This window comes from Mytilus galloprovincialis, chromosome 3 (genome assembly GCF_965363235.1).
Source record: "Mytilus galloprovincialis chromosome 3, xbMytGall1.hap1.1, whole genome shotgun sequence".
Classification (NCBI taxonomy): domain Eukaryota; kingdom Metazoa; phylum Mollusca; class Bivalvia; order Mytilida; family Mytilidae; genus Mytilus; species Mytilus galloprovincialis.
This window is the reverse complement of record NC_134840.1, coordinates 26901060-26925965: the sequence shown is the minus strand read 5'-3', so window position 1 is coordinate 26925965 and position 24906 is coordinate 26901060. Positions and strand designations below refer to the sequence as shown.

Genomic DNA, 24906 nt, shown 5'->3' with positions numbered 1-24906 from the left:
ATGGTCACACAAAACGATTACCAAATCAACTTGACGTGGACATCACCAGGAAAGAGAAATGTAGGAATATCAACGGAATATGGAGATAAATGGTATGGACGATTACAATCATTCATAATACATGTATATATTCTAAATCAGTCAAGCCACCACTGACCAAAATATCATCTTGTTCTATATACTTAATCAAAGATATCAAACAATATACTTTAGAACGCCTGACGCACGAAACGCTAAATTAGACTAATCAGTAGCGCGTTCATAAAATCAGACCAAATCAAGAATAAAGTAAAAAAGTTGAAAAAATCAAAAAAAAAATTGATGTGCCAAATCTAACAAATGCCATATGTATCATACTTTCAACAGTAATTTTTTAGAAAAAAGAAAAGGCACTATCATGCAATATCATGTCATACCATCACAAACGCGGACTACTGGGCTTAAGCTTCACTGGAAAAATATGTCCACCTCCAATCGAATCGACCCAGTGCTAAAAACTAATCAAATATTGCAGGAGTCTAACAAAGTTTGTCAGATACGCGTTTCGTTTGTATATGATAAGACTCTCAGGTGAAATTTAAACTAAAATTTTCGGAAAGCCAAATAACATTGGCAATTTTATATTAATTAACAAGAAACAAATTCAAATGAAGACAGTCTTGGTGTTGCTATATCTTTTTTCATGTCCCACTTGAAAAATATAAATGAGCCAAAACCAGATTTCGCTGTGAATCAGTATATTAAAGAAAGCCTACCTACCCTCCAATGTACCTACATAATTTACCCTCCATCATGTGAATATTCCAAGTCATGAAATTCTTTCACCATTGTTCTAGAGAATATTTAAGTGTTGCTCACGAAAAAACCTTGTGTAAATGACAGATATTTAGGCGTCACTTTTAAAATTTACACTATTTTTTTATATATATAGCAAGTAATGGTTAGCAAGATCTGAATATTTGATTCTCTTAAGATGCCTCATACGAATAAGTTGTTTTGTGTAATGTTGCACTCACTTGTCAAATTCCACTAAAATCTTTAATATTTATACACTTGTATTCATACGCAGATTGATAAGCTTATACATTTTTTTAATATTTTCCACCAACAATTTCTTTGAAATTTTAAGGTTTATATCTATATATCAAATATAAAAAAAAAGATTAATTTGTCTTTTTATCTCTATTTTCACTATTTGAATCTTCTCTATTGTTGCTCATTTCAGTGTTCACTATCCTCCGTTTCATTGTTTCCATTGACATTAGATAATCTAGGTCTATTAGACAGTTCTACTGATCGTTTGTTTCTTGTTTCTTGTTTGTGTCTATGTAAGAGATCTTCAAATGACATCACTATTGTTTTGTCTGTAACATAAATTTGTTCAATATTTAAAATGATTTGCATTATTATTTTTTAAACATCAATTAACTATTGTAAAGATGTTTATTTGAACCACTCGAACTGTATTTGTATATACATTAATTCGAAGAACTTTGACTAAAAGTGGTGATATGTAACATGGATGGTTTGAATAAACCGCTTTTCATTAATTTAAAAAAAAAAAGTATAGTGATTATAGATATCTCAAGCTCTCCAATTATTTCGGTTCTTATACATTTTTAATTGAATTTCAAGAATTTGGCTACAAGCATGCCTGGTAATCGTTAATCAATAAAAGTGTTATTCTCATTATTTTAATGTTGACTTGCGGTATTGCAGATTAGAATCCTAAAATGTCTTAATGTGTGTCTGGTCTGGGTAAGGCAACATCTTAAATTGGCCTTTAACTTATAAAACTTTTATCAAATCATGATATACTGCTAATTGTGTACTTTCAAATATGTGTATGATCATTCTAGTAAAATGCAACACATCATGCCTAAAACTTACCCGTTTTCGGAACAGGGCCTGAAAAATATTTAATCTACAAAAGTTAGTTATGTGTATATATCGAGAGCTCGTTTCACATAGTGACATGTTTCTTCACACAACATGTATCAATGCGTTGTTACAGACAAATAAATAGTTGATAAAGTAAATAAGTGCCATCAGAAATTATGTGAGAATAGCAAGCTTTGCAAGTAAAAGTAGATCATAGCAGTAACTTTTGTGAAGTCATGTGATTCGTTTGTTTGTTTGTTTTTGTTTCATTTTGCTGATGGTTTCGGACTTGATGATTGACATTTTGGCAGAGTTAAGCCTATTCGTATTTTTTTTCTATTCTTCTTTATGATAAACAAAGCAACTAAATTAAAGAGCTCAATATATGCTATACACGGTTAAAGATTAAAAAGAGAGTAAGAAAGAAAAGTAAATATGACAGACCGAAAATTGAAAACGCATTCATCAGATTAGCATTTGCGTCATGGCAAAGAACCTCTTATTTACTCTACTAGACATCAATCATCTCATGGGTCAAAGACAATGTATTTAATTAAATTATAGAAAAAGCTTGATCTAAGATTAAAATTCAGAAGACCAAAATAATAGTTGCCAAGAAAAGATCAACAGCACATATTTGTAAACCAAAATATTACTTCTACATGAAAATTGGAATTTTGAAAACATTACTGGACAATTAATTTTTTGTTAAAGATTATTTTTAAATAACAATTAATTCAGCAACAAAATACTAGCTCCTCTGGTGACAAAAATTCGCAAAAGCTAAACCATTACAAATACATCCTAGCTCCAATAGAAAGGGCGAGAGACTAGACAAAGTACAGTAATAGTACCTTGACAATCACTTTCATCAGAACCATCCGAACAGTCTACAATACGATCACATTTCCATGCTGTATACACACACTTCTTTCCATGATCACATGAGACCATACCTGTGGCACACTGTATGCGTATTACTGGTGCTTTAGTTGTAACTGTAACATAAAGATTGATACATAATTAAGACATCATATCATTATATTACGTAAGTAAACTTTTAAATGACTGTAAATGGTATAAACTTTAAAAAAAAAACAGTATTCATTTTTTTTATTATCATATACTATACTAGTCATCTCAAGTCTTCTTTTTTTTTTTGGAAAGGGTACATCTATATTTTAGCATTTGTGCTTTAAATTTATTTTCTTAGAAATTTGAAATTATTATTAGTATTTATATATTGATCATCTTTTGAATGGTCATTCATTTTATTTCATATTTCACATATTGTATATTAACATTTAAAAATCACATTGTGGATTGTTCAAACTTGATTTCTCCACAAACAATTGTGAATCCAGCGTTTATGGTCGAGTTAAGTATCTCTATCAACTTGCACGAACCATTCAATGAAAAATTTGCTTACACATGCATATTTTAAAAAGAAAAAAGTACCTTTCTACCAGAACCTTGATGTATAAATCATGAAATATGGTATAATTGCAGATGATAATATTAACAATCAAACCCATGGTTATTCGTAACTTGAGTAAAGGGACTGATGCTGGAGTTTTCTCATATTAGCAATGCAGACGTGTGTTGGCACTGGAACTTCAGTATTTTTTGCAGAAATGATTCGCCTACTGCTACATAAAGGTTGCGTTTAATTGATCAAAGGGGTAGACTAGTGATCAGTTTCAAAAAAAGTCTTACAACTAAAGTTGAACAATTCTGTATACTAAAGACCAACTCTAGTCGTAAGATTATTTGTGAAACTGATCACTGGAATGTGGTAGAAATGCGACATTAATGAGGGAAACGCTACAGCCACAGAGTTGGAAATAATTTTCAAATTTTCAAATATTTTTTCCAGGAAAAGGGGAACAGAAAACCTATAGCTATATAAAACAATACAATATGGAAAATCAGCGTTTTGTAAACTCGATTACTCATATGTCTGTGTAATAATGTTCCTTGTATTGTCCGAGCAGCATCGGGTCGTAGGTTCACAGTTCTAATTTACGAAGGTGGAAACATTGTGTCATTATTTTATTTAGGAAATTTTTAAAGTGTATCACGTTTTACAATAAAAAGCTCCTAGAAATTTTTGTTTAAGTAAAATCACAAAAGTACTGAAAATTCAATCGTAAAGTCCCTATTCAAATGTCAAAATCAAATGACAAAACACATCAAACGAATGGACAACAACTTTCATATTCCTGACTTTGTACATGCATTTTCAAATGTAGAAAATGGTTGATTGAACATGGTTTTATAGCGCTAAACCTCTCACTTATATGACAGTCGCATCAAATTCCGTTATATTTACAACGATGCATGAACAAAACACACATAATAAATAAAAGTCAAAATATGGGTACATCAGTCATCTCTGTGTTACAATTTCAAAAAATACAATCATTTACAAAAAAGCACAAAAACCCCACCTCTAATATCTTGATTATGAGAAAGCAATTGCTTTCATCTTTTCAGTTGCATAATCATAAATTTACTATAAATTCTGGCTTTAGGAAGTCCGTTATTACGTTACAAATCCACTTCTGACCTAAGTCTTTACTACACAGTCTTTATTTAGCGGGTTATTTAACAGTGTGTACCACATTTTTTATGTTATTTCGAATAGACAGAAAAAATATTACAGTCATTTCTTCTAATTTAATTCTAAATTCCATTTCAAACCGTAGAATACCATGAAAAAACATTGATGACGTCACGGTCACATGACTAAATCATGTCTATGGGATCATAACAAAATAACGTCAGTCAATCAGAAGACGCGTTACATCCAAAACTAAATTATAATCCGATAATATTCATGTGAGTAAGACATGTATAAAACAAAAATACCGATTTCAAAGGTAAACTAAGAAAGAGGATGTCGAATAAAAACTGACAAAATCAAATGTTATCAAAATCACATGAATCAACAGAACAAGTGAAAACAATAAAAAAAACATGAAATGCTGTGTGTTCATATATGTTTTTTACCAAGTGTCTTTTATGAATAACATAGTTTAACCCTTTTTCATCTTTTGTGTCTTTTTTCTATCTCATGTATTGTTAAACAAAAAAAAATGATAAAGATACACGTTTTAAAGATGTTGTTTTTTGGCAAAATAGTTTTCATCTACAATTTTCCTGATGAATTTGCCTCCAACTAATGCGGTTTATTTTGTATTTTTTTTTTTTTTGGTGAATTTTCAAAGAGGATAAAAAAACTATTTTTTTTTTATTAACGTGTTCAAATTTTAAATAATAAAATAAACAAACACGTCATAAGGGAAACAATGAACATTGCATAAAATATTGCAATCAATATTATAGGTTTAAACTACCTGGAATTAATATCGAATTTTCTTCATGTGGTGAAATATACCATTTCAAAGACAATTTCAAGAAGAAGACACTTTACCAAAGTAAGTATAATTTAACGGAATATGAAGATTATATCATAAATTAGAATTACACGTTATAAAATAAAATGAACAGCAAGTGTATATCCTAATAATAACAGATTTAGATATATGATAAAAATGAACATCCCTTTTCTTAATTAGAAATAGCATGAAAAGAATTGTTTATCTAGTTTACATTTACACAATGTATATAGATAAATATGATTGAATGGATATTCTAATGGCATGAGCTTTACTTCTTCATACAAAACTAGTATTTCTGCTTTCGTTTTATTGATAACATTTTATTAATTGAATGAAAGGTCCTGTATTCTGCTGATTTTTTTTTATATAAAAACCAGATGTTTAACATTTTGAATACTAATTGCCATGAATAAACAATCACATTTTATAAATTATGTGTCTTATGTCAAAAAAAGGTATAAGCTACTGTAAGTGTATAATCGTCTCTTTAAACTGAGGTAGTTAATTAGCATGATTAGTTCAAACGCATTGATGCACATATGCGATAACTATTTACTATATGATAATACACAACTATATCTTACATCAATAAAGTTTTCAACTAGAATTTTGGCAATGATATTATTATTGACCGTCTTTACAACCCCATAATATTCACGTGAGGTAGAAATGTATAACACAAAATACCGATTATAAATAGGGGGAAGTCAATAAAAACTGACAACATCAAATGTTATCAATCACATGAATTAACGGAACGAGTGAAAACAACTGTCATATTCCTGACTTGGTACAGTCATTTGAGTGAAAACAACTGTCATATTCCTGACTTGGTACAGTCATTTGAGTGAAAACAACTGTCATATTCCTGACTTGGTACAGTAATTTGAGTGAAAACAACTGTCATATTCCTGATATGGTACAGTCATTTGAGTGAAAACAACTGTCATATTCCTGACTTGGTACAGTCATTTGAGTGAAAACAACTGTCATATTCCTGACTTGGTACAGTCATTTGAGTGAAAACAACTGTCATATTCATGACTTGGTACAGTAATTTGAGTGAAAACAACTGTCATATTCCTGGCTTGGTACAGTCATTTGAGTGAAAACAACTGTCATATTCCTGACTTGGTACAGTCATTTGAGTGAAAACAACTGTCATATTCCTGACTTGGTACAGTCATTTGAGTGAAAACAACTGTCAAAATCCTGACTTGAAATTGACATTTCCCGAAGAAATTGGTGGGTTATACCTTTATATAGCTGAATCTCCCATTTGTATGCTAGTTGTTTGTAGTTCCAATATCGACAAAATTAGACGAGAAGGAACAGGTTCAATCCACAATGTTTTCTTAAAATGTCCTGTACCAACTCAGGAAAATGGCAGTTGTTATCTTATAGTTCGTTTCTCTGAGATTTACATTGTCGTTTGGATTTTTGCAGGACTTTAATGTTTACAAAACTCTGAATGTTTGAAATAATAATAAGGCTTTTCTATCTCAGGAATAGATAACCTTAGCTGTATTTGGCAAAACCATTAGGAATTTTGGTCCTCAATGCTCTTTTACTTCGTAATTTATTTGACTTTTAACATATTTTTTTATTCAAACGTCACTAATGAGTATTTTTTAGACGAAACGCGCGTCTGGCGCAAATATAAAACTTCAATTCTTCAATCCTGGTATCTATGATGAGTTTATTTAGTGATTCTGTTGTTTCGTTGTTTTCCTCTTATAATTGATGTGTTTCACTTGGTTTTAGTTTGTAACCCAGATTTTTTTTTCTCTCAATCGATTTATAACTTTCGAACAGCAGTATACTACTGTTACCTATATAGTCTTACTATACAAATCATTGCAACCATCAGAAACAACAGGTTAGTATGAAAATTATTGGGAAGCAGCAGCCAAAACTAAATTAACATGCACAACAACTGATCAAAAATTCAAACAAAAGTACAAATAAATCTAACAGAGACGCACATAAAAAAGTTTAAGTAGTTGATGCCATTTTGTTTTTTACTTTAACATTTTTGTTTGTATTTTATATATTGTATCCTATAGTTCGTTTATATGTATGATGGCGTTTGCTTTTGTTGCACTTCAGTGTTCCTGTTGTTCCTTTGTTTTATAGTTGATGTGTTTCCTCGGTTTTAGTTTGTAACCCGGAATTGTTTCTTTCGATCGATTTATGATTTTTGAACACCGGCATACTACTGTTTTCTTTATCTATAGTGATTAAGATTATAACACAATGTTGACTGCTGTACTACTATTTTGGATATTTGTACTAATTATGTCTGTTTGTTTTGTTCACACATTGTTGTGTAGATAATTGAATTGTATACGACTGGTACAAAAGGCTGAGGTTTTAATATTAAGCAACAAAACTATGCTTCATCCAACATTATTTACACAAGGAAATGCCTGTACCAAACCAGAAATATGACAGTTGTCTTCCATTCGTTTGATGTGTTTAAGCTTTTGATTTTGCAGTTTGATAAGTTCCTTTTAGTTTTGTATTTTCCGTTGAGTTCGGTATTTTTGTTATTTTACTTTTGACAAATAAAAAAAGTTCTTGAAGTTGATAGTACACACCGTATTTAGCTTGTTTACCATTTCTAGATAAAGTACAAAATGTGAAAATTATTATCAGTAACATTTAAAAGTTAAAATTCTCAATGCTCTTTAAATTTGTAATTGTTTGGCTTTTTACATATTTTGATATGAGCGTCACTGATGAGTCTTATGTAGACGAAACGCGCGCCTGGCGTACTAAATTATAATCCTGGTACCATTGATAACTATTCTGTCTTCCAAAAACATAAGAATATCAATGAACCATGTGAAACTCAAAATCTAATTGGTCTACACATGGAAGTAATATCAATGGCAATATTAACGTCGACATAAAACTTCCATGGTTCGCTAAAGTCGTGTAAGAACTATCAAGTACTATAATAATTTGTTGTCAACATTAATGAAAATGAAATTTGGTAATGGGGTGTCCTTACGGTAGTGTATGTAACTAAAGAGATAACAAAAAGGGAGAGAGGACAAAATTGATGAGATTCTTGAACTGTCCTCAAGTTCTCAAAGTAAATTTGTACATAATATCAACAAGAAATAAAATAAAGTCATGTGTGTCTTATTACAAACTAATTGATTAAAATATGATTAAGATATGCAACATTTGAAAAACAGCAGTATAATTATAATAAAAAGTATGTATTACAACTTATAAACTTTAAGTCAGGAATATAACAGTTGTCCATTCGTTTGGTGTGTTTGAGCGATTGATTTTGTCAATGGAAGGGACTTTCTGAATTGAATTTTCGTTTGAGTCCGGGTAATTTGTAATTTTTACTTTTCTTTTATATATTTAATATTTCTTTTATATTTAATAATAAAGTTAATGAAGTTGTCCCGTTTCTGATAAAAAAAAATGTGGGAAATGTTCAAATATTGATGTTATCATTCAAAAACATGGTCAAATTTCCGGTTGAATACAATTGAAGATGAGTTTTCTTAGTTTGGATGACATTTACCACACCCTTAGACCATTAGAATACATCAAAGATACCAGGGTTATAATTTGGTACTTTTTTCAACATATTTTTAAATCATTGCGCTCGAATCCAAACAGTTAAAATTCACTTTCAAAAACGAATTTGAAGAGCATCAAAAATATAAATCCAAATAAGGCAATATATACATAGGAGTATAGAAATCCCTTAATGTTTCAAACTATTCCATATTTTATCAACAGTAAATTTACAGAAAATAAAAATATCAATAATTCTGGTTTTAGATAAGTAAATGGCTTTTTTTTCATAAGCAAAAACTTTCAAAGGTCACTCTGTAACATGCAGCCTCTAGTAAAATTAAGAATTCATTATCAAAGGTTGCAATGGTAAATCCACATGACTGCATAACTAATGAAACCAAAAAAATAGTATTTATCAACTATTGCTATTGTTATGTATTTTTATACGAAAAAATGAAATGAAGTTGCATTGAATTATGTATAAAAATATTGGAATTTCACATTTTTCCCACAGCATGAGATATGTAGCAGCATACATGTTGGCTGTGATGGGTGGCATTGAAAACCCATCAGTCGACGATTTGAAGAGGATTATTGGAAGTGTCGGGATTGATTCGGATAACGAGAAGATAAATCTTGTAATATCTAAGTTAAAAGGAAAAAACGTAGAAGAACTGGTTTTGAAAAGTAAGTATCTAACCAAATAGCTTCAATTTTTGTGATTGCGTACGTTTTTGTCTGTTGTATTTTCTCTGTCTTCACTTGATTTTGGAGGGTAGGCCTTTCGGTATGATATTTTTGGCACTATTTCTTGTGAGTATATTTCTCTAGTGATTTAATTTAGAGTTTGGCTTCTACAATTGTATTAAAGAAATAACCTACTTTTAAAGATTTATTTCGAATTCTTAACTAGTAACACTCAACAATGACAGAAACAATTCTGCAAGATATGTTTGTAACATACGATTTTTAATTGATAAACCCTATTCCAATAGAAATTTATTTTACGAATGAAGTAAAAACAATGAAAGTTGACGACAACTAGTGCAATTTCAGTATTAAAGATTCAGAATATTTCGTTTAAACTCACAAAAAGTACCAGATGTAGAAGATTGTTCAACAAAATTGTGCACATATCACACATTATTAGTTGTTATTGTCTTTGACTGGCTTTAAGTAAGTGCGAATACTCTCATATCTTTACTAAGTATTGTGAGTCATTTTATTAATATAGATTAAAATCTAATAATATAGATTACACCGTTGGTTTCCCCGTTTGAATGGTTTTACACTAGTCATTTCTGGGGCCCTTTATATAGCTCGGTGTGAGCCAAGGCTCTGTGTTGAAGACCGTACTTTGACCAATAATGGTTTACTTTTACAGATTGTGACCTTGGTGGAAAGTTGTCTCATTGGCACTCATACCACATCTTCTTATATCTATATAGCATATATGTTGTTTTAGAAGATCTGTAAATATGAGAATTGAATTTTACTTCAAACATAATTTATTGTTCAAAATGACACAAGTTTTACAAATTAGTAACGTCTGCTTCAAATATTGAATTGAATGCAGCCGATTTCAAAAGTTATACGAAATGAAAGGAAGTGGCCATAACATTTTGGCAAATACTTTCGCTTTCATTTCGAATAAATTTTCACAGCATTTAATTCTTCTACCAATTACAGGTCAAGGTCTTCTGGCATCTGTATGTGGCGGATCAGAATCAACTTGTAATGAGACAGGTACACCTCAAGTAAAAGTATATTTTATTTAAGTAGTTCTTAATATCAAATGATAACAAAGGAATAACCAATAAAAACTGGAAATTAAGCCATGAAAAACTAGACACATATAGAAGTATACGCGGTATGGGCTTTGCTCATTGATGAAGGTCGTACGGTGACCTATAGTTATTAATTTCTGTGTCATTTTGGTCTCTTGTGATGAGTTGTCTCACTTGCAATCATACCACATCTGCTTTTTTATACATATAGAAGATACGGTCTTCAGGTATACTCAATCGGTCATCGTATATTGTATATTTTTATAAAACAGGAAGTTCCGAATCAGTTATGCATATCTTCCTCTCATTTAGAGTGGAACAGCCTACGAAACTCAGACCAAATGTATAATTTCTATGTTTACAAAATACAATCCTTGTTAGGAATACATTTAAATCTCCCAATTGATACGATATTCCCGTGCTTGCATTTCCTATCATGATTTTCTTGATATAGGTTTGCTGCTCACAAGGAAGCTTTTAAACCAAGAGTTCCAAATGGTGAAGTTGAAATCATCCCTTCGTAAATTTTACGGACGCCATCACGAGTTGGTTGACCGTTATGGAATAACCGTTTCACAAATGATATCGGATAGGTTCCTTACGTCGTAACTACAATCCCCTTCCCTGTCATGAATATGACCTACCGAATTAGACAATTTACCGGATTTGTAATCACATAAGCAACACGACTGGTGCCACATGTGGAGCAGGATCTGCTTACCCTTCCGGAGCACCTGAGATCACCCCTAGTTTTTGGTGGGGTTCGTATTGTTTATTCTTTAGTTTTCTATGTTGTGTCGTGTGTACTATTGTTTTTCTGTTTGTCTTTTTCATTTTTAGCCATGGCGTTGTCAGTTTGTTTTGGATTTATGAGTTTGACTGTCCCTTTGGTATCTTTCGTCCCTCTTTAATTGTGAATTCAATTAAGAAAAAAACAGACGGAAAAACCTGAGGTTCGGCAATTAATCAAACAGAAAGGAAAAACAAATCGACAAGACCTTCAACAAAACAAGCTTTAGTTAAACATAAAGGTTTCAACTCTAGGTAACCTGATTAGGTTTCCAGATGCGTTGACCAATATGACTTTCATTTTTGTCATAGGTGATCAATTCACTATAATTCTAAAATATTGGTACTAATGAGAATGATGTCCAATTCATGGTCTGTGAAAATAATTTTAAATTTGTTTTAACGGGCTTTCAAATCATAATTCTATGTTCATTAAAACAAATGGAATTCACATAAATGCGTTGAAATATATAAAAAAAAACGTATGAGAGGTAATGACACGAAGACAGTTCAAAGTATCCCGATGCTACACATAAAACAAAAGACTTAAATTGCAACTATAACGATCACAATAAAAAAAAAACATATTTTTACATGCCATATCCGTGTGAAATCGGGTAACTATCTAAAAAAAAGGTCTAGGGATTTATGTGTTTCAAACACCGGTATACGGTTGGCTTCATTAAGTAACATAAATGATTTCTTGTTGCTACTTTTTTGTGTGTAATTGTAACCGGTACCTATTAAAAATGCAGAAGTGATGGGTTGTTTGTCAGCGGAAATACAAAGGACAAATACAATGGTTTAAATGTAGAGTTTAATTTAGTGAGAAAAAACATCTTCTATTACATTATGCTGGTCAATGAGATAGATGATAGTATTTAAATAAAAACATGTATTGCGGGTATTACAATAATACAATAATGCATGATAATGACGAAGACAGATATTGTAAATAGATTTCATTTTTATTTCAGAAGTGTCTAGAGAAGATAAAGAAAAGCCCAATGACGAAGATGATGGCAATGACAGTGATGGGAGTGACGGGAGTAATGTTAGTTTCGGGTTGTTATTTGACTAATCGTTATGTAAACATTTTGGTTTTATAAACAAATGCGTGTTATTCCTCTCAACAATAACTAAAAATTTATCAAATTTTATACCATTTGATGTATTCATACGCAAACTATGTGAGTTTGTGTTTTATATTAAAACTATATACATACACTAAATGCTAGATTAAATTATACGGCTTTATATTGTTCATGAATGGGATTTTGGGTGTTATAATGTTTAGTCTTCAAATATTAGCATGATTGTGTTTTCTTGCTTCTTCCAATGTAATATGAGAAAAGTAAATCTTAATAAGCTGAATTGATAGTTTTTGTAATACCAGACAAGCAGAAGCAGAATAAGTTTATAGACAAAATTGTCTCGCATTGATATATTCACATACTTTTTCATGCTCTGGTTTAAAAACAAATGTTGTAGATAGAGTTGATACAAAAATGGAGAAATGTTACAAAATTCATAATTAATTCCTACAATGCTTTCACATTCTAATTGTCATCAAATATTTCAAAACAACAGTCTTAAAAATAGTGTCAGTGCCTATTCACTGATATACACTCACCTCGGCAATGATGTTCATCTGACCCGTCATTACAATCGATGATATCGTCACATCTCCATGTGTTTGGACAACATCTCTCACCATCAGCACACATAAAATCTCCTTTAGCACAAAGTTTCGGAGAAGATGTTGTCGTTGTTGTCGATGGAGTTGTTTTCAGTGTGGAACCTAAAAATTGCTTTCAAAGATGTAACTTTCTTATATAAAAATATAACAAATTATAACGAATGCTTAGATACGGATATGATTTATAGCATACTTTTTAAAATTATCCGATGATACATTTAATAGTTATTATAAGAAACTAAATCTGTTCATTCATTCCTTACCAGAACTCAAATTTGCATAAATGTTGACTTCTATCATTTTTTTACAATTAAGATTCTCAAAATATCTATATGGAATAGTTATTCCTATACGTTTTCAATAAATAAAAAAGAATAGAAATAATATGGCGCTTAACAAAAAATAAATGTTCTGCTATATATAGAGAGAGATGAACAGCATATTTACTGTGCGTACAGAAATTTCCTTATGTAGAAAATGGTGGATTTAACCTGGTTTAATAGCTTCTTCAATGGATCCTATCATGTGTACACGGCACTGACCCACAGCGATTAATGGCAAATACCCCGAACGACCTGTGTAAAAGAAAGAAGCGGAAGCGATGCCAGAAAGACTAGAATCATATTCAAACAGTGTGGCTGTGGTCATTGATTGACGACCTAAATCATCTCATTGACTGGGACAGATTGTGTGAACGTTTGTCTGTAACGACCCCTGCTTACTATGTACTTGTTAAAGACATTTAAACTGCGGGGTCACCTATTTATGTTCATATGCTTGGAATTGGTCAATATCATATTATTATTGAAAATTATCTTGAAAGGAAGGATCAGAAATGTGTCCTTTCATCAACGTTCAAAGAAAAAAAAAGAGCAGGATTTTCCTTACAAAACGGTCTAACAAATTCAATGTTCTTGAAAATTATATCTGAATTAAGAGACTAAGTTTTATGAAATATGGTCGAAACTATGACACATTGGAGACTTTTCTTGTATTATATGAATTTAAGCATTGCAAAGATAAGAGAAAGACATCTTGTCTGGATTAGCATTCCGGTGGTAAATCATGACTATACTATTGTATACCTTGACATTTCTGTTCATCTGTATTGTCATAGCAGTCCATTATACCGTCACATCTCCACGAATCTGGGTAACATTTGTCATTATCACACAGGAACTCTTCTTCACCACAATGAGAAGTTTCACGTACCCGGGCTGTGATAAATATCGAAACTAATAGTATATAAAATAGTACAGCTTTAAGGGAATAACGATATTGGTATTAATAGATAATTGCTATTTAATAATTGGTGTAATATTAGTTACATTGTGTGCTAGTGACATAATACGGTATATATGGGGTCAGTAAATTCCATATGGGGTGAGAGCGAAGCTCGAATCCCCATATGGAATTTACTGACCCCATATATACCGTATTACGTCACTAGCACACTATGTAACGAATTTATCTTACCGACTATCTTAACGTGTGAAATTAAGACTAGTGATTCTCAAAATGAGCAAGTCTTCAATACTGTTAGCATTAAGAAAATACTTCCATTGATCCTACAAAAACAGATGCCAACAATAACGACTTGTAAGGTTTAAATGTGTTTTATGAATTTATTTCAATCTTAATCATCAATTTCGTTGTCTATTGGAACTTTTAAGTTTTTTTGTCAGTACCCTTTTGTTTTTATAAAGGGACATAACTCCATTACTAACCGTGTATGAAATAAGCCCCGCCCCCTTCTTACCTAATATCAAATATACATGGTTTGCACGCGGACGCTTTTACCAATCATATTCCTGGAAATGTATAGGAGGTAAGATAATGAAGCTTATATGAACAATTTCTCGTTGGTAATGAGATACAAATATAAATGGAAATTACAAAATCTTACAAAAAGAAACAGCATTTGTTTTGTATTCAGTCATTTTAGTTCAATGCTGACTTTTCTGAATCAGATTATTTGAAAGGATGTTTAAAATTAGATATGCTTTTAAATAACAGTTATGTTATAATAAGTATAGGCCTACATATTTTTCTTACATTTAAAATATACCCTAACTCTTGACTTAAAATTTGATACCACGGCCAATACGGAAAATACCATGTAATAATCTAAAATTATATCTTCGAACTACTTCTTCGGCTTACCGTGGCATCCATATTCGTCACTCCTATCCATGCATTCATACTTCCCATTACATCTTAGACTGATAGGTAAACAGAAGGTTTCGCTCCAAGAATTTAAATCACACCGAAACTCTGTGAATGGGTTGCAGGACGTTTCTGTTAGATGAAATAGATGTAGATAGATGTAAATAGAGTAACATATTTCAACTTGAAAGTGTATAGAGTGGTCTAGGTTTTAGCTAGTAGAAAAAGTCAGAGTGTATATTATTTAGATATATACTCTACATTACTCAATGTGAAATTTAAACAGTCAGAAATAAATGATTCCATTTAATTGAAAGGTTGAATGATGTTTGAGAAGTTTTCGTCCAACAAAAAAGTAAATTGAATTTTATAGAAAATAATATTACTATTCCATATGATTAAAATTATTGATATAGTCTACTAAGCCCGCATTTTACAAATTATAATATTTAAAGTGCGAAAAGTGTAGTTTTGAGTTTGTTAAATATGAAAATGAGTCAGTCATGGCTACCGGTATATTTAACTCACGTTGGCACATGCCAAAGGAGACAGACCAATGCAGCTTTGTTGTGCTTTTCATGAATTTGATATGCCAGTCAAATAGTGGCGCGCTCACTACGCTATGAAACTTTGTTTAAAAATCTCTCGATTTCAGAAAATTAATACACTGAGAAAATGTTTTCAGTAGGATTTGTATTTCAAATAAATGTATGTAAATAGATTCACGCGACTGTTATGTGAGCTACATTGAGGTGGCCAGACCCAAAAGCGATTTATTTGCCGGTATTGAATAATGTTCCCGGCCCGAAAATTATTCAAGGGAATAGATGCAAAATTTGATTCGATGTATACCTTCTTTCATAGCCTGAAAAACACGTGTAGTTTTAAAAGTGTAAAAGAGCAGTGATAAAAAGGAAACGTTTTTATTCATATTTTGTGAAGATATTGTTTTCCAATTAACCGATATTTTCCCTACTGTCACAGGTTCACTGTAGGGAAAATATCGGTTAATTGATTGCGAAATCATCGACTTAAGCATGTTCAATTCAAGCAATATTTTTTTGTTGTTGTAAATTGGAAGAAGTTACTGAACCCCCAGTGACATGTATATATATCAGTGGCGGATCCAGGGGGGGGGGTGGATCCGGGGGGTTGGAATTCCTATTTTTGGACGATCAATGCATCTAAATGGGGATATATGGTTTGAATCCCCCCGTTTACTCCTGTGTTGAGCACCCCCTCCTCCTTTAAAAAAATGGTTATATCCGCCCCTGTATTTCTCGGATATTTATTCTTATACGATAATACACAATAATGCATATAGCGGGGTATTTCATGAAAGTGAGAAAAACTAGGATATAGTTTCGCATTAACAATATTATGAGGTATGTGTGACGTAATTATCGGTATTAAGACTAGGCATTTGTAGAAATTTTAAATTTTTTGATAAAAAAAAATTATCAGATCGCATCTTCAGTTATAGCTCATCTTACTTGTTTTTGTAGCTCCCTTCTCGTATTCATTTGACTCAGGTTTTGGTTATCATGTTTTAATTGTAATAGGAGTGTGACAAGTGTTATGTAAGAGTTTCTCTGAAGACACTCTCTCCTCCTCCCCTGTCTCTCATTCCGATTTTTTTTTTTAAATGTGCTCGGTTTGCAAAATTTATTCGGATTTGTAGGATATTTTAAAGTTTTGTTTGTTTTTATCTTCCATTACTTACAAATCCAAGGAGGCGGAGTTAGACAAAGCAATTACAACTTCTGAGACATAAGTTAATGCACTCTCCTATTCTTCGCTCCACATTTGATAAGCGTTCAACGATAGTGAAATATTCAGCTAATGCACTCCTTTATAAATAAAAGAAGTTACCTCACTCGAAGATCGAAGAAAATATTGTCTTTCATGTTACAATAGTTATTAAAGGTACCATAACAAACGACTTCATGAAAATAAACCAATAACTTTAGGATGAAAATTAATGGCGTTCTTACCGTAATATGGCAAACGTAATGCTGTTGTTATTCCAACCAGAATTGCATAAAGTTGAGCTTTTGTTTTCCAGTGCATGGTAGAAGAAAATTCCAACATTGTAATCCCGGAACAGTTTTAAACTACTAATATTCAATAAGTTACTAAATTAAGTTTGGTCATAAAGTTAGTATTTAAGCTTTTAAATAAATATGTACAAGTCTATGATTGAGACTATGCACAAATAATAGTATCAAGTTTTGAGATAACACTCGATGATAATTGTCAGTTTGATGGTCAGTTTGTATGAAAGTTCAAAGATTTATAAACAAATAAGGTAATGTTTGAAGATTATGTCTTTGTTGGTCAACGTTATTGTTTCAGAATTTTGATCATTAATAAAGCCGCTCTAACACTTTTTGGGCTTAAAATGTATTTGAATGAATAATGCTATATTAAATTTTGGTCAGTTCGTTTGTTTGTTTTCCAGTCAGGAGTTGCCTTCCTCTGGAACGTGAGCGTATGCCTGGTATAAATCATACTTTTTGTATACAACGCTGAATGCAGTTAATTCAAGTTATTAATTTTGACAAGTTCGGTAATTTGATCAGGCTGATATTTTTTTTTGCGTACTTTTAAAGTTATTGTTAAAAAGTTCTAAGAAATGTTGATTTTATTTGCCATCAACTACTATACAACTTTAAGGTTCATCATAACAAACGGTCAAATATGGCCGTATTTACATGCCAAAAACTACTCTCTGAGTACAGACTTACCTGTGCAGTTGGAAAAGTTTTAATGCCTGGCATCCACTAGATATATTAAAGTTAAATGCATTCGGGGGAATACTAGTAAGCCCAATGTGTCCAGGGCCGTAACTAGGGTTCGAATTCTGGGGAGGCACAGGTTTGGGGGCCGCCGATAGAGGCCCCAAGAGAGATGTGGGGGGCACAGCCCCCGCCAATTATTCTCTCTCAATAAAACTGCTAAAAATGACCCGTTTTCCTTCGATTTCCTTACTTTAAGTAACATCAGTATTGATGGATCCTGGAAACAATTTTTATGCAAACAGTTATTATTTGTATTTAAAAATATTTTTGTTACAAATCAAACTGGTAAGTTATAAAAAAAAAAACCACACACACACCATAAAGCAAGATTATAGAATGCAAGATATTTTTTTTTTATCGGGGACCTTGAATTTCAGTATTGTTCAAAGCTGAACAGACATGTATATAACTACAACCAGGGACTTTCTATACCAGTATATACTTAGTATAGAAAGTCCCTGCTACAACGAATGGGAGTGTTTTTAAAACTACTAAAGCATTGACCATAAAGCTCTTGTACGATCTGGAGACGTTAAAAATGAACCAACAGCTGATTCAGCCGATCACGAATTTCTGAGATCATACAAGATTCAAAATACAAAGGGAACTTCCTCTAGTTAATTGAGCCCCTGTGAATAGTTATAGTTTTATTTTAAATGTCGAAAGCAAAGTTTCATATGTGTTCTCCTACGAATACTGCATAACAGACGGACGGCTACACGAAAAAAAAACCCAAATATACTGAAACGGTTCACTATCGATCGAAAATCCGGAAAATGACAGATATATCACGTATCATGATAACACTGTTAAAAGTGTAAACTTGTGTTGTTTATAATATGAATTCGAGTTCTTCGTGTACATTTTGTCAATATTTCATTTTATTACTTCAATAAAAAATATTGGTGTAGAAAATAGGTAGTTACGGCCCTGGTGTCAGTATTACAGTACTGGAGTGAAAATACGGATATTGTTTTTTTTTTGAAGTTAGCTGTTATAAATATTAGACATATATATCTTAAAGAAATGTCTCAGTTCCTCGGGCATTGTTCTGATTCGCGGATATTGTTTTATTGAAGTTAGCTGTTATAAATATAAGACATATATCTTACGGAAATATCTCAGTCCTTCGTGCATTGTTCTGATTCGTAGTCCGGCTTTGCCTTGTATTTTATTGTCCGTGTTAGTTATATCAGCTATGAATTTGTAATAAGTGTTTTATTTTTTACCTTCAATCTTGAGAAATTTATGAATGTAAGGGATTATGCGCATCTGCAGGCGGAAACCCGGTTGAAACAGAACAAAAGAATCGAAGCTCTTTGTTAGAGAAGGCGATAAATGCTTACTGTAATGTTTACTATAGTAACAAAAAAAATGAAAGTTAATAGAAACAAATAAAATGTCAATTTTCTTCACAATAACAAAGTGTTATATTTTATAACCACCATTTGCATAAGGTTTCAATTTATCTATTACAATGCATAGTTAAGCAGAACAATAAGATATCAAGTCGACGACATGGGTATATATCAAGTTGGATAAAGAAAATGCATAACCTCCGATTTTTTTGAAAAAAAATACCTTGGACGAAGAACATATTAATCTATTAGTTCAGTAATTTTCGTGTCTGCCCTTCCATTATATGACTCAAGAAAAAATTCAAAAAATGGGTAACAATTGTTTCGAAAAGAGAAAATCGAATGCACCTTTTTATGTTAGGGTGTGTTTGAGTTGAATATTTTGTCTTGAAAACGTTCAAAGCATGAATATTTGATACATCATCTCGCTTCAAATTCTATCATTTTTATATATCAAAGCTACAGGTTGACTTTATAACATAAAAAAAGATGAAATATATGGGTCAAGTAAAATACCTTTCTGATGACTCATAAAAACAGGGAGAGTAGATGTGTTCAAATAGCTATTGTTTTACTAAAAGTACTTGACAGTCTTTCAAGTTGGATGATGAAAATGCATATTTTGTGTGATAACTAAGGTTTATAGTCTTCAACCACTAAAAAAAATCTAGTCTGCCCTTCCACGAAATATTTAATTAGAATTTTTTCAAATGTTTATGAATTTTCAAATATTCCACCTGACACCGATGAGGGGGGGGGGGGGCAAGGGGGTTCCCAATAACAGCAAAACAGCAAATTGATTTGGCTCATAACAGATAACAAGGAATTAAAATGGACAAAAACAGATAACAGTAAATGAAATACTAAAATAATTCGGTCTTTGACAAATCAGTATTTCTTATTACGGATATAATCCTTTGTAATGCATTCCATTTTCTATGACCATGTTTTTAGTATTAATTTATCTATCTAGAATGTGTTTAAATTACTACTCAATATATTATAATATTTTTTATACGCTCGTTTACGGAACGTATTATCATGATTATGGTATACTGTTGTCCGTCTGTTGTCAACATGTCGGACATTTACTCAAAAACTCTTTAACCAATTTGCATTAAACTTTGGGAAATTGTTTATATCTATTGACGTGAGCTCCCTTTTTTTTTTTTTTTTTTATAAATTTCAGATTTTAGGTTTCTGGGTAATGGGGATTTATTCAATAAAATTGGTGTTTTTTTTTCAGTTTTCTGATAATATCTCAAAAATACTTTCACAAAGCAAGGAATTTTGATGAATTGTGTATATCTATTAACATGAGGTCACTTTCAATTTTTATAAATTTTAGATTTTACGTTTCCGAGTTAACGGGTTTTATTAATTAAAAAGGGGGGATTTTTCAGTTTTCAGACATTAACACAAAAATGTTTTCAGCAGTTCTCATGAAACTTTGCTGAAATGTTTAATATATCTATTGTTGTAAACTCCCTTTCGGTTTTTCTTAATTTTAGATTTTATGTTATTGAGTTAAGGGATTTTATTCATTAGAAAAAGGTAGTATTTTCTAGTTTCAAAAATAACTCAAAAATGCTTTCAGCAGTTCTCATGAAACGTTGGTGTATTGTTTAAATATATTGACTGAAGCTCCCTTTGTTGCTAATAAAAAAAATGACCTGAAAGAGTTTGAATATTCTGACTTTTTCTAAATGACCATTTAATGAGGTGTGTGAATTTTTCTTAATAAGACTATGAGGCAAAGTGGTATATAGGGTAGCAAAATCAAAAGCACCAATTATAAGCATGCAATTTATCAAGTACTTCGAACGAATTTTGACACTCCAAAAGCAATTTATTCCACTTTTTTCAAAGGCCTTATTTGAACATTTTTTTTATCAGCTGAGGTTTTTGATTGTACCAAGTGTACTAGTAAGTAGAATACATAGTTTAGTAGGGAAACAATGGCTTGAAACGAAAGAAATCTTTGTTTGTAATGAGTTATGTACATGTGCAGCTTCGGACCCAAGTACATGGTTGTAACTTTCATTGTACAATGCATTTGGTTCTGCTTTGAAAAGAATCACAGAGCTGAGTCTATGTACCATATTATATAAAAGGTTAACTGGTTGTTAGGACCTAGTCCTTAATTGAGATCCTTGTCAGATATTCCTGGCCATATGTTTTCCTTTTTGTCATATTAAGAATTGTTTTAATTTAATATGTTCGAACGGGAAACAAGGAACATTATTCTCATACAAAAAATTAAGATAATTCTAAATACACATTCATAAAAAATGGAATTTATTACAAAGGATAATCATAAGATATACTTAAATTGTCCTGGACCTCACTTCTGTGATGGGTAAATGTTAATGGAATCCTTCTCTGAATACGGGACAAACATATTAGTAGTGGTAGACCCCAATGTCCAATGATCTTGAATTTTTGACTGTCAAAAAAAATGCTAGCATTCCAATTTTCAATAACAGTTAACAGCAAATACATTATCACAATAACAGATAACCAAAAAACTAATAGCCCAATAACAGCTAACAAAGAATAAGACAATAACAGCTAACAGCAAATTTATTTTCAAAATAACAGATAACAAAGAATTAAATTGCCCCATAACAGCATAACAGTTAAACCCTTGCTCCCCCTCACCGATTAGACAATAGTTTTAAGTTGAATCAATGCAGACAAGATCATAAACTGATGTTCATGATTAGCTAGTAGATATATTTGTCTTTTAAAATACAATTGACATATAAGGATTGTAATAGTGCTATGCGGATAAATTTATCGGTTTTCAAGAGCAAAATTGGCAGCGCGTCATCCCTACAATGGCTTCCATTTTTACGATTGTGAAAATCAACTGGCGTAACGGGGAGATAATTTTGACGAAGTAGAATCCCGACTGTCTGGTAGAGTCAAATTGCACAAAGTCTTTCGTACTATACTTTTTTGTAAAGCGATGTCAACATCGTCTTCGGCAATGAAAAATAGTCTGAACGGCAAGTCTATCTCTTAATACCAGAGTTTAGACAGTTGAGAATAGAATTAACAGATACCATAATGCTGCTATGCTAATAATAGATGAATAAAAAAATTATATGCAGATATGTTTCGTGTGTACAATTTGGAAATTAGTATGGCGTTCATTATTACTGAACTAGTATATATTTTTTTAGGGGTCAGCTGAAGGACGCCTCCGGGTGCGGGAATTTCTCGCTACATTGAAGACCTGTTGGTGACCTTCTGCTGACTAATTGATTAAAATATGATTAAGATAATCAACGATTGAAAAACAGCAGTATAATTATAATAAAAAGTATGTATTACAACTTATAAACTTTAAGTCAGGAATATAACAGTTGTCCATTTGTTTGGTGTGTTTGAGCGATTGATTTTGTCAATTGAAGGGACTTTCTGAATTGAATTTTCCTTTGAGACCGGTTTATTTGTAATTTTTACTTTTCTTTTATATATTTGATATTTGTTTTATATTTAATAATAAAGTTGATGAAGTTGTCCCGTTTCTGATAAAAAAAAATGTGGAAATTGTTCAAATAGTGATGTCAACAGAAAGACACTTCTTGCTTAACACGTGTGATTTTTTTTATCATTCAAAAACATGGTCAAATTTTCGGTTGAATACAATTGAAGATGAGTTTCTTAGTTTAAAAAACTTTTGATGACATTTACCACACCCTTAGACCATTACAATACAACAAAGATACCAGGGTCATAATTTGGTACTTTTTTCAACATATTTTTAAATCATTGCGCTCAAATCCAAAGAGTTAAAATTCACTTTCAAAAACGAATTTGAAGAGCATCAAAAACATAAATCCAAATAGGGTAATATATACATAAAGTTATAGAAATCCCTTAATGTTTCAAACTATTGCGGGAATTTCTCGATACATTGAAGTCCTGTTGGTGACCTTCTGCTGTTGTTTTTTTCTATGGTCGGGTTGTTGTCTCTTTGGCACAGTCCCCATTTCCATTCTCAATTTTATATGAGTAAAGCATTGGCAAAGTTCCCGATAAATGTCCATTGTTGAAACTTTATGTTGATAAAAGTCTATATGTCTTTTAGTTATTTGTGTCGTTTTGCTCATGAACAAAAAACAAATCTCAATTTAATCACGATATCAACAAGAGTGCACACGCTGAAATGTCTCGCCTTCTATACTAATCATTGATATTATGTTGATAGTCCTAAGTATAAAGCTTAGTTTTATTACAACTGTCTCATAAACTTAACATTAACCAAGATAACTAAACAAAGACCAATGAACCTTGAAAATGAGGTCAAGGTCAGATGAACCATGCCAGGCAGACATGTACAGCTAACAATGCTTCTATACAACATATATAGTTGACCCATTACTTATAGTTTAAGAAAAATAGACCAAACACAAAAACTTAACACTGTGCAATGAACCGTGAAAATGAGGTCACCGTCAAATAAAACCAGCGCGACTGACATAAAGATCATAAAATATTTCCATACACCAAATATAGTTGACCTATGGCATACAGTATTAGATAAAAAGACCAAAACTCAAAAACTGAACTTTGACCACTGAACCATGAAAATGAGGTCAAGGTCACATGACATCTGCCCGCTAGACATGTACACCTTACCATCATTCCATACAACAAATATAGTAGACCTATTGCATATAGTATGAGAAAACAGACAAAAACACAAAAATTTAACTATAACCACTGAACCATGAAAATGAGGTCAAGGTCAGATGACACCTGCCAGTTGGACATGTACACCTTACAGTCCTTCCATACACCGAATATACTAGCCCTATTGCTTATAGTATCTGAGATATGGACTTGACCACCAAAACTTAACCTTGATCACTGATCCATGAAATGAGGTCGAGGTCAAGTGAAAACTGTCTGACAGACATGAGGACCTTGCAAGGTATGCACATACCAAATATAGTTATCCTATTACTTATAATAAGAGAGAATTCAACATTACAAAAAATTTGAACTTTTTTTTCAAGTGGTCACTGAACCATGAAAATGAGGTCAAGGACATTGGACATGTGACTGACGGAAACTTCGTAACATGAAGCATCTATATACAAAGTATGAAGCATCCAGTTCTTCCACCTTCTGAAATATAAAGCTTTTAAGAAGTGAGCTAACACCGCCGCCGCCGGATCACTATCCCTATGTCGAGCTTTCTGCAACAAAAGTTGCAGGATCGACAAAAACAGGACTAAACTTTTAGTACTTACTACATACGTAAATATGGTTCTATAATCACTGGGGTAAAGCTGATGACCGTAACTGCATTCACGGTCATCCCAAGATGTCGGATGAAAAATTAGGTCAGTTTCTGTATTGTCTGTTATAGTCCGTTTGATTTCTATAAATCTTCAGAAAATGAATCTTAAAAGTTCATTTTTACAAATAAATATTTTTTTCCTTCATGTGTGTTAA

At 31.7% G+C, this 24906-nt stretch overlaps 2 protein-coding genes across 5 annotated transcripts; one reads left to right on the top strand and one right to left on the bottom strand.

Annotated features, from left to right (window-relative positions):
* Window positions 1-597: 597 nt before the first annotated feature.
* On the bottom strand, window positions 598-19305 carry LOC143067578 (CD320 antigen-like). Of its 3 annotated transcripts, none has more exons than XM_076240922.1 (8): window positions 19189-19301; window positions 17270-17392; window positions 15273-15407; window positions 14195-14344; window positions 13044-13211; window positions 2736-2879; window positions 1891-1908; window positions 598-1364 (listed from the first exon to the last, which is right to left on the bottom strand). In XM_076240922.1, exons 2-8 carry the CDS (start codon window positions 17364-17366, stop codon window positions 1222-1224), a joined length of 855 nt encoding a protein of 284 aa, XP_076097037.1. In that variant the 5' UTR covers window positions 17367-17392; window positions 19189-19301; the 3' UTR covers window positions 598-1221. The 3 variants fall into 3 exon arrangements, with proteins under 3 accessions (XP_076097037.1, XP_076097038.1, XP_076097039.1); XM_076240923.1 differs by having other exon boundaries at window positions 1004-1364; window positions 14195-14326; window positions 19189-19207; XM_076240924.1 differs by having other exon boundaries at window positions 1337-1364; window positions 1891-1924; window positions 19189-19305.
* Window positions 5208-12784, top strand: LOC143067579 (large ribosomal subunit protein P2-like). 2 transcript variants are annotated; one of them, XM_076240927.1, is made up of 4 exons: window positions 5208-5321; window positions 9349-9521; window positions 10524-10580; window positions 12388-12784. In XM_076240927.1, exons 2-4 carry the CDS (start codon window positions 9350-9352, stop codon window positions 12489-12491), a joined length of 333 nt encoding a protein of 110 aa, XP_076097042.1. In that variant the 5' UTR covers window positions 5208-5321; window position 9349; the 3' UTR covers window positions 12492-12784. The 2 variants fall into 2 exon arrangements, with proteins under 2 accessions (XP_076097042.1, XP_076097040.1); XM_076240925.1 differs by having other exon boundaries at window positions 10524-10598.
* Window positions 19306-24906: the final 5601 nt, after the last annotated feature.

Coding starts and splice junctions, on each gene's coding strand:
- LOC143067578 (XM_076240922.1), bottom strand. CDS start 17,366: ATGTTGGAATTTTCTTCTACCATGCACTGGAAAACAAAAGCTCAACTT. Junction 14,345..15,272: donor TGACGAATATGGATGCCACG/GTAAGCCGAAGA, acceptor ATATACTATTAG/TTTCGATATTTATCACAGCC. Junction 2,880..13,043: donor AGATGAACATCATTGCCGAG/GTGAGTGTATAT, acceptor TTTATGTTACAG/TTACAACTAAAGCACCAGTA.
- LOC143067579 (XM_076240925.1), top strand. CDS start 9,350: ATGAGATATGTAGCAGCATACATGTTGGCTGTGATGGGTGGCATTGAA. Junction 9,522..10,523: donor AGAAGAACTGGTTTTGAAAA/GTAAGTATCTAA, acceptor TACCAATTACAG/GTCAAGGTCTTCTGGCATCT. Junction 10,599..12,387: donor AGGTACACCTCAAGTAAAAG/TATATTTTATTT, acceptor TTTTTATTTCAG/AAGTGTCTAGAGAAGATAAA.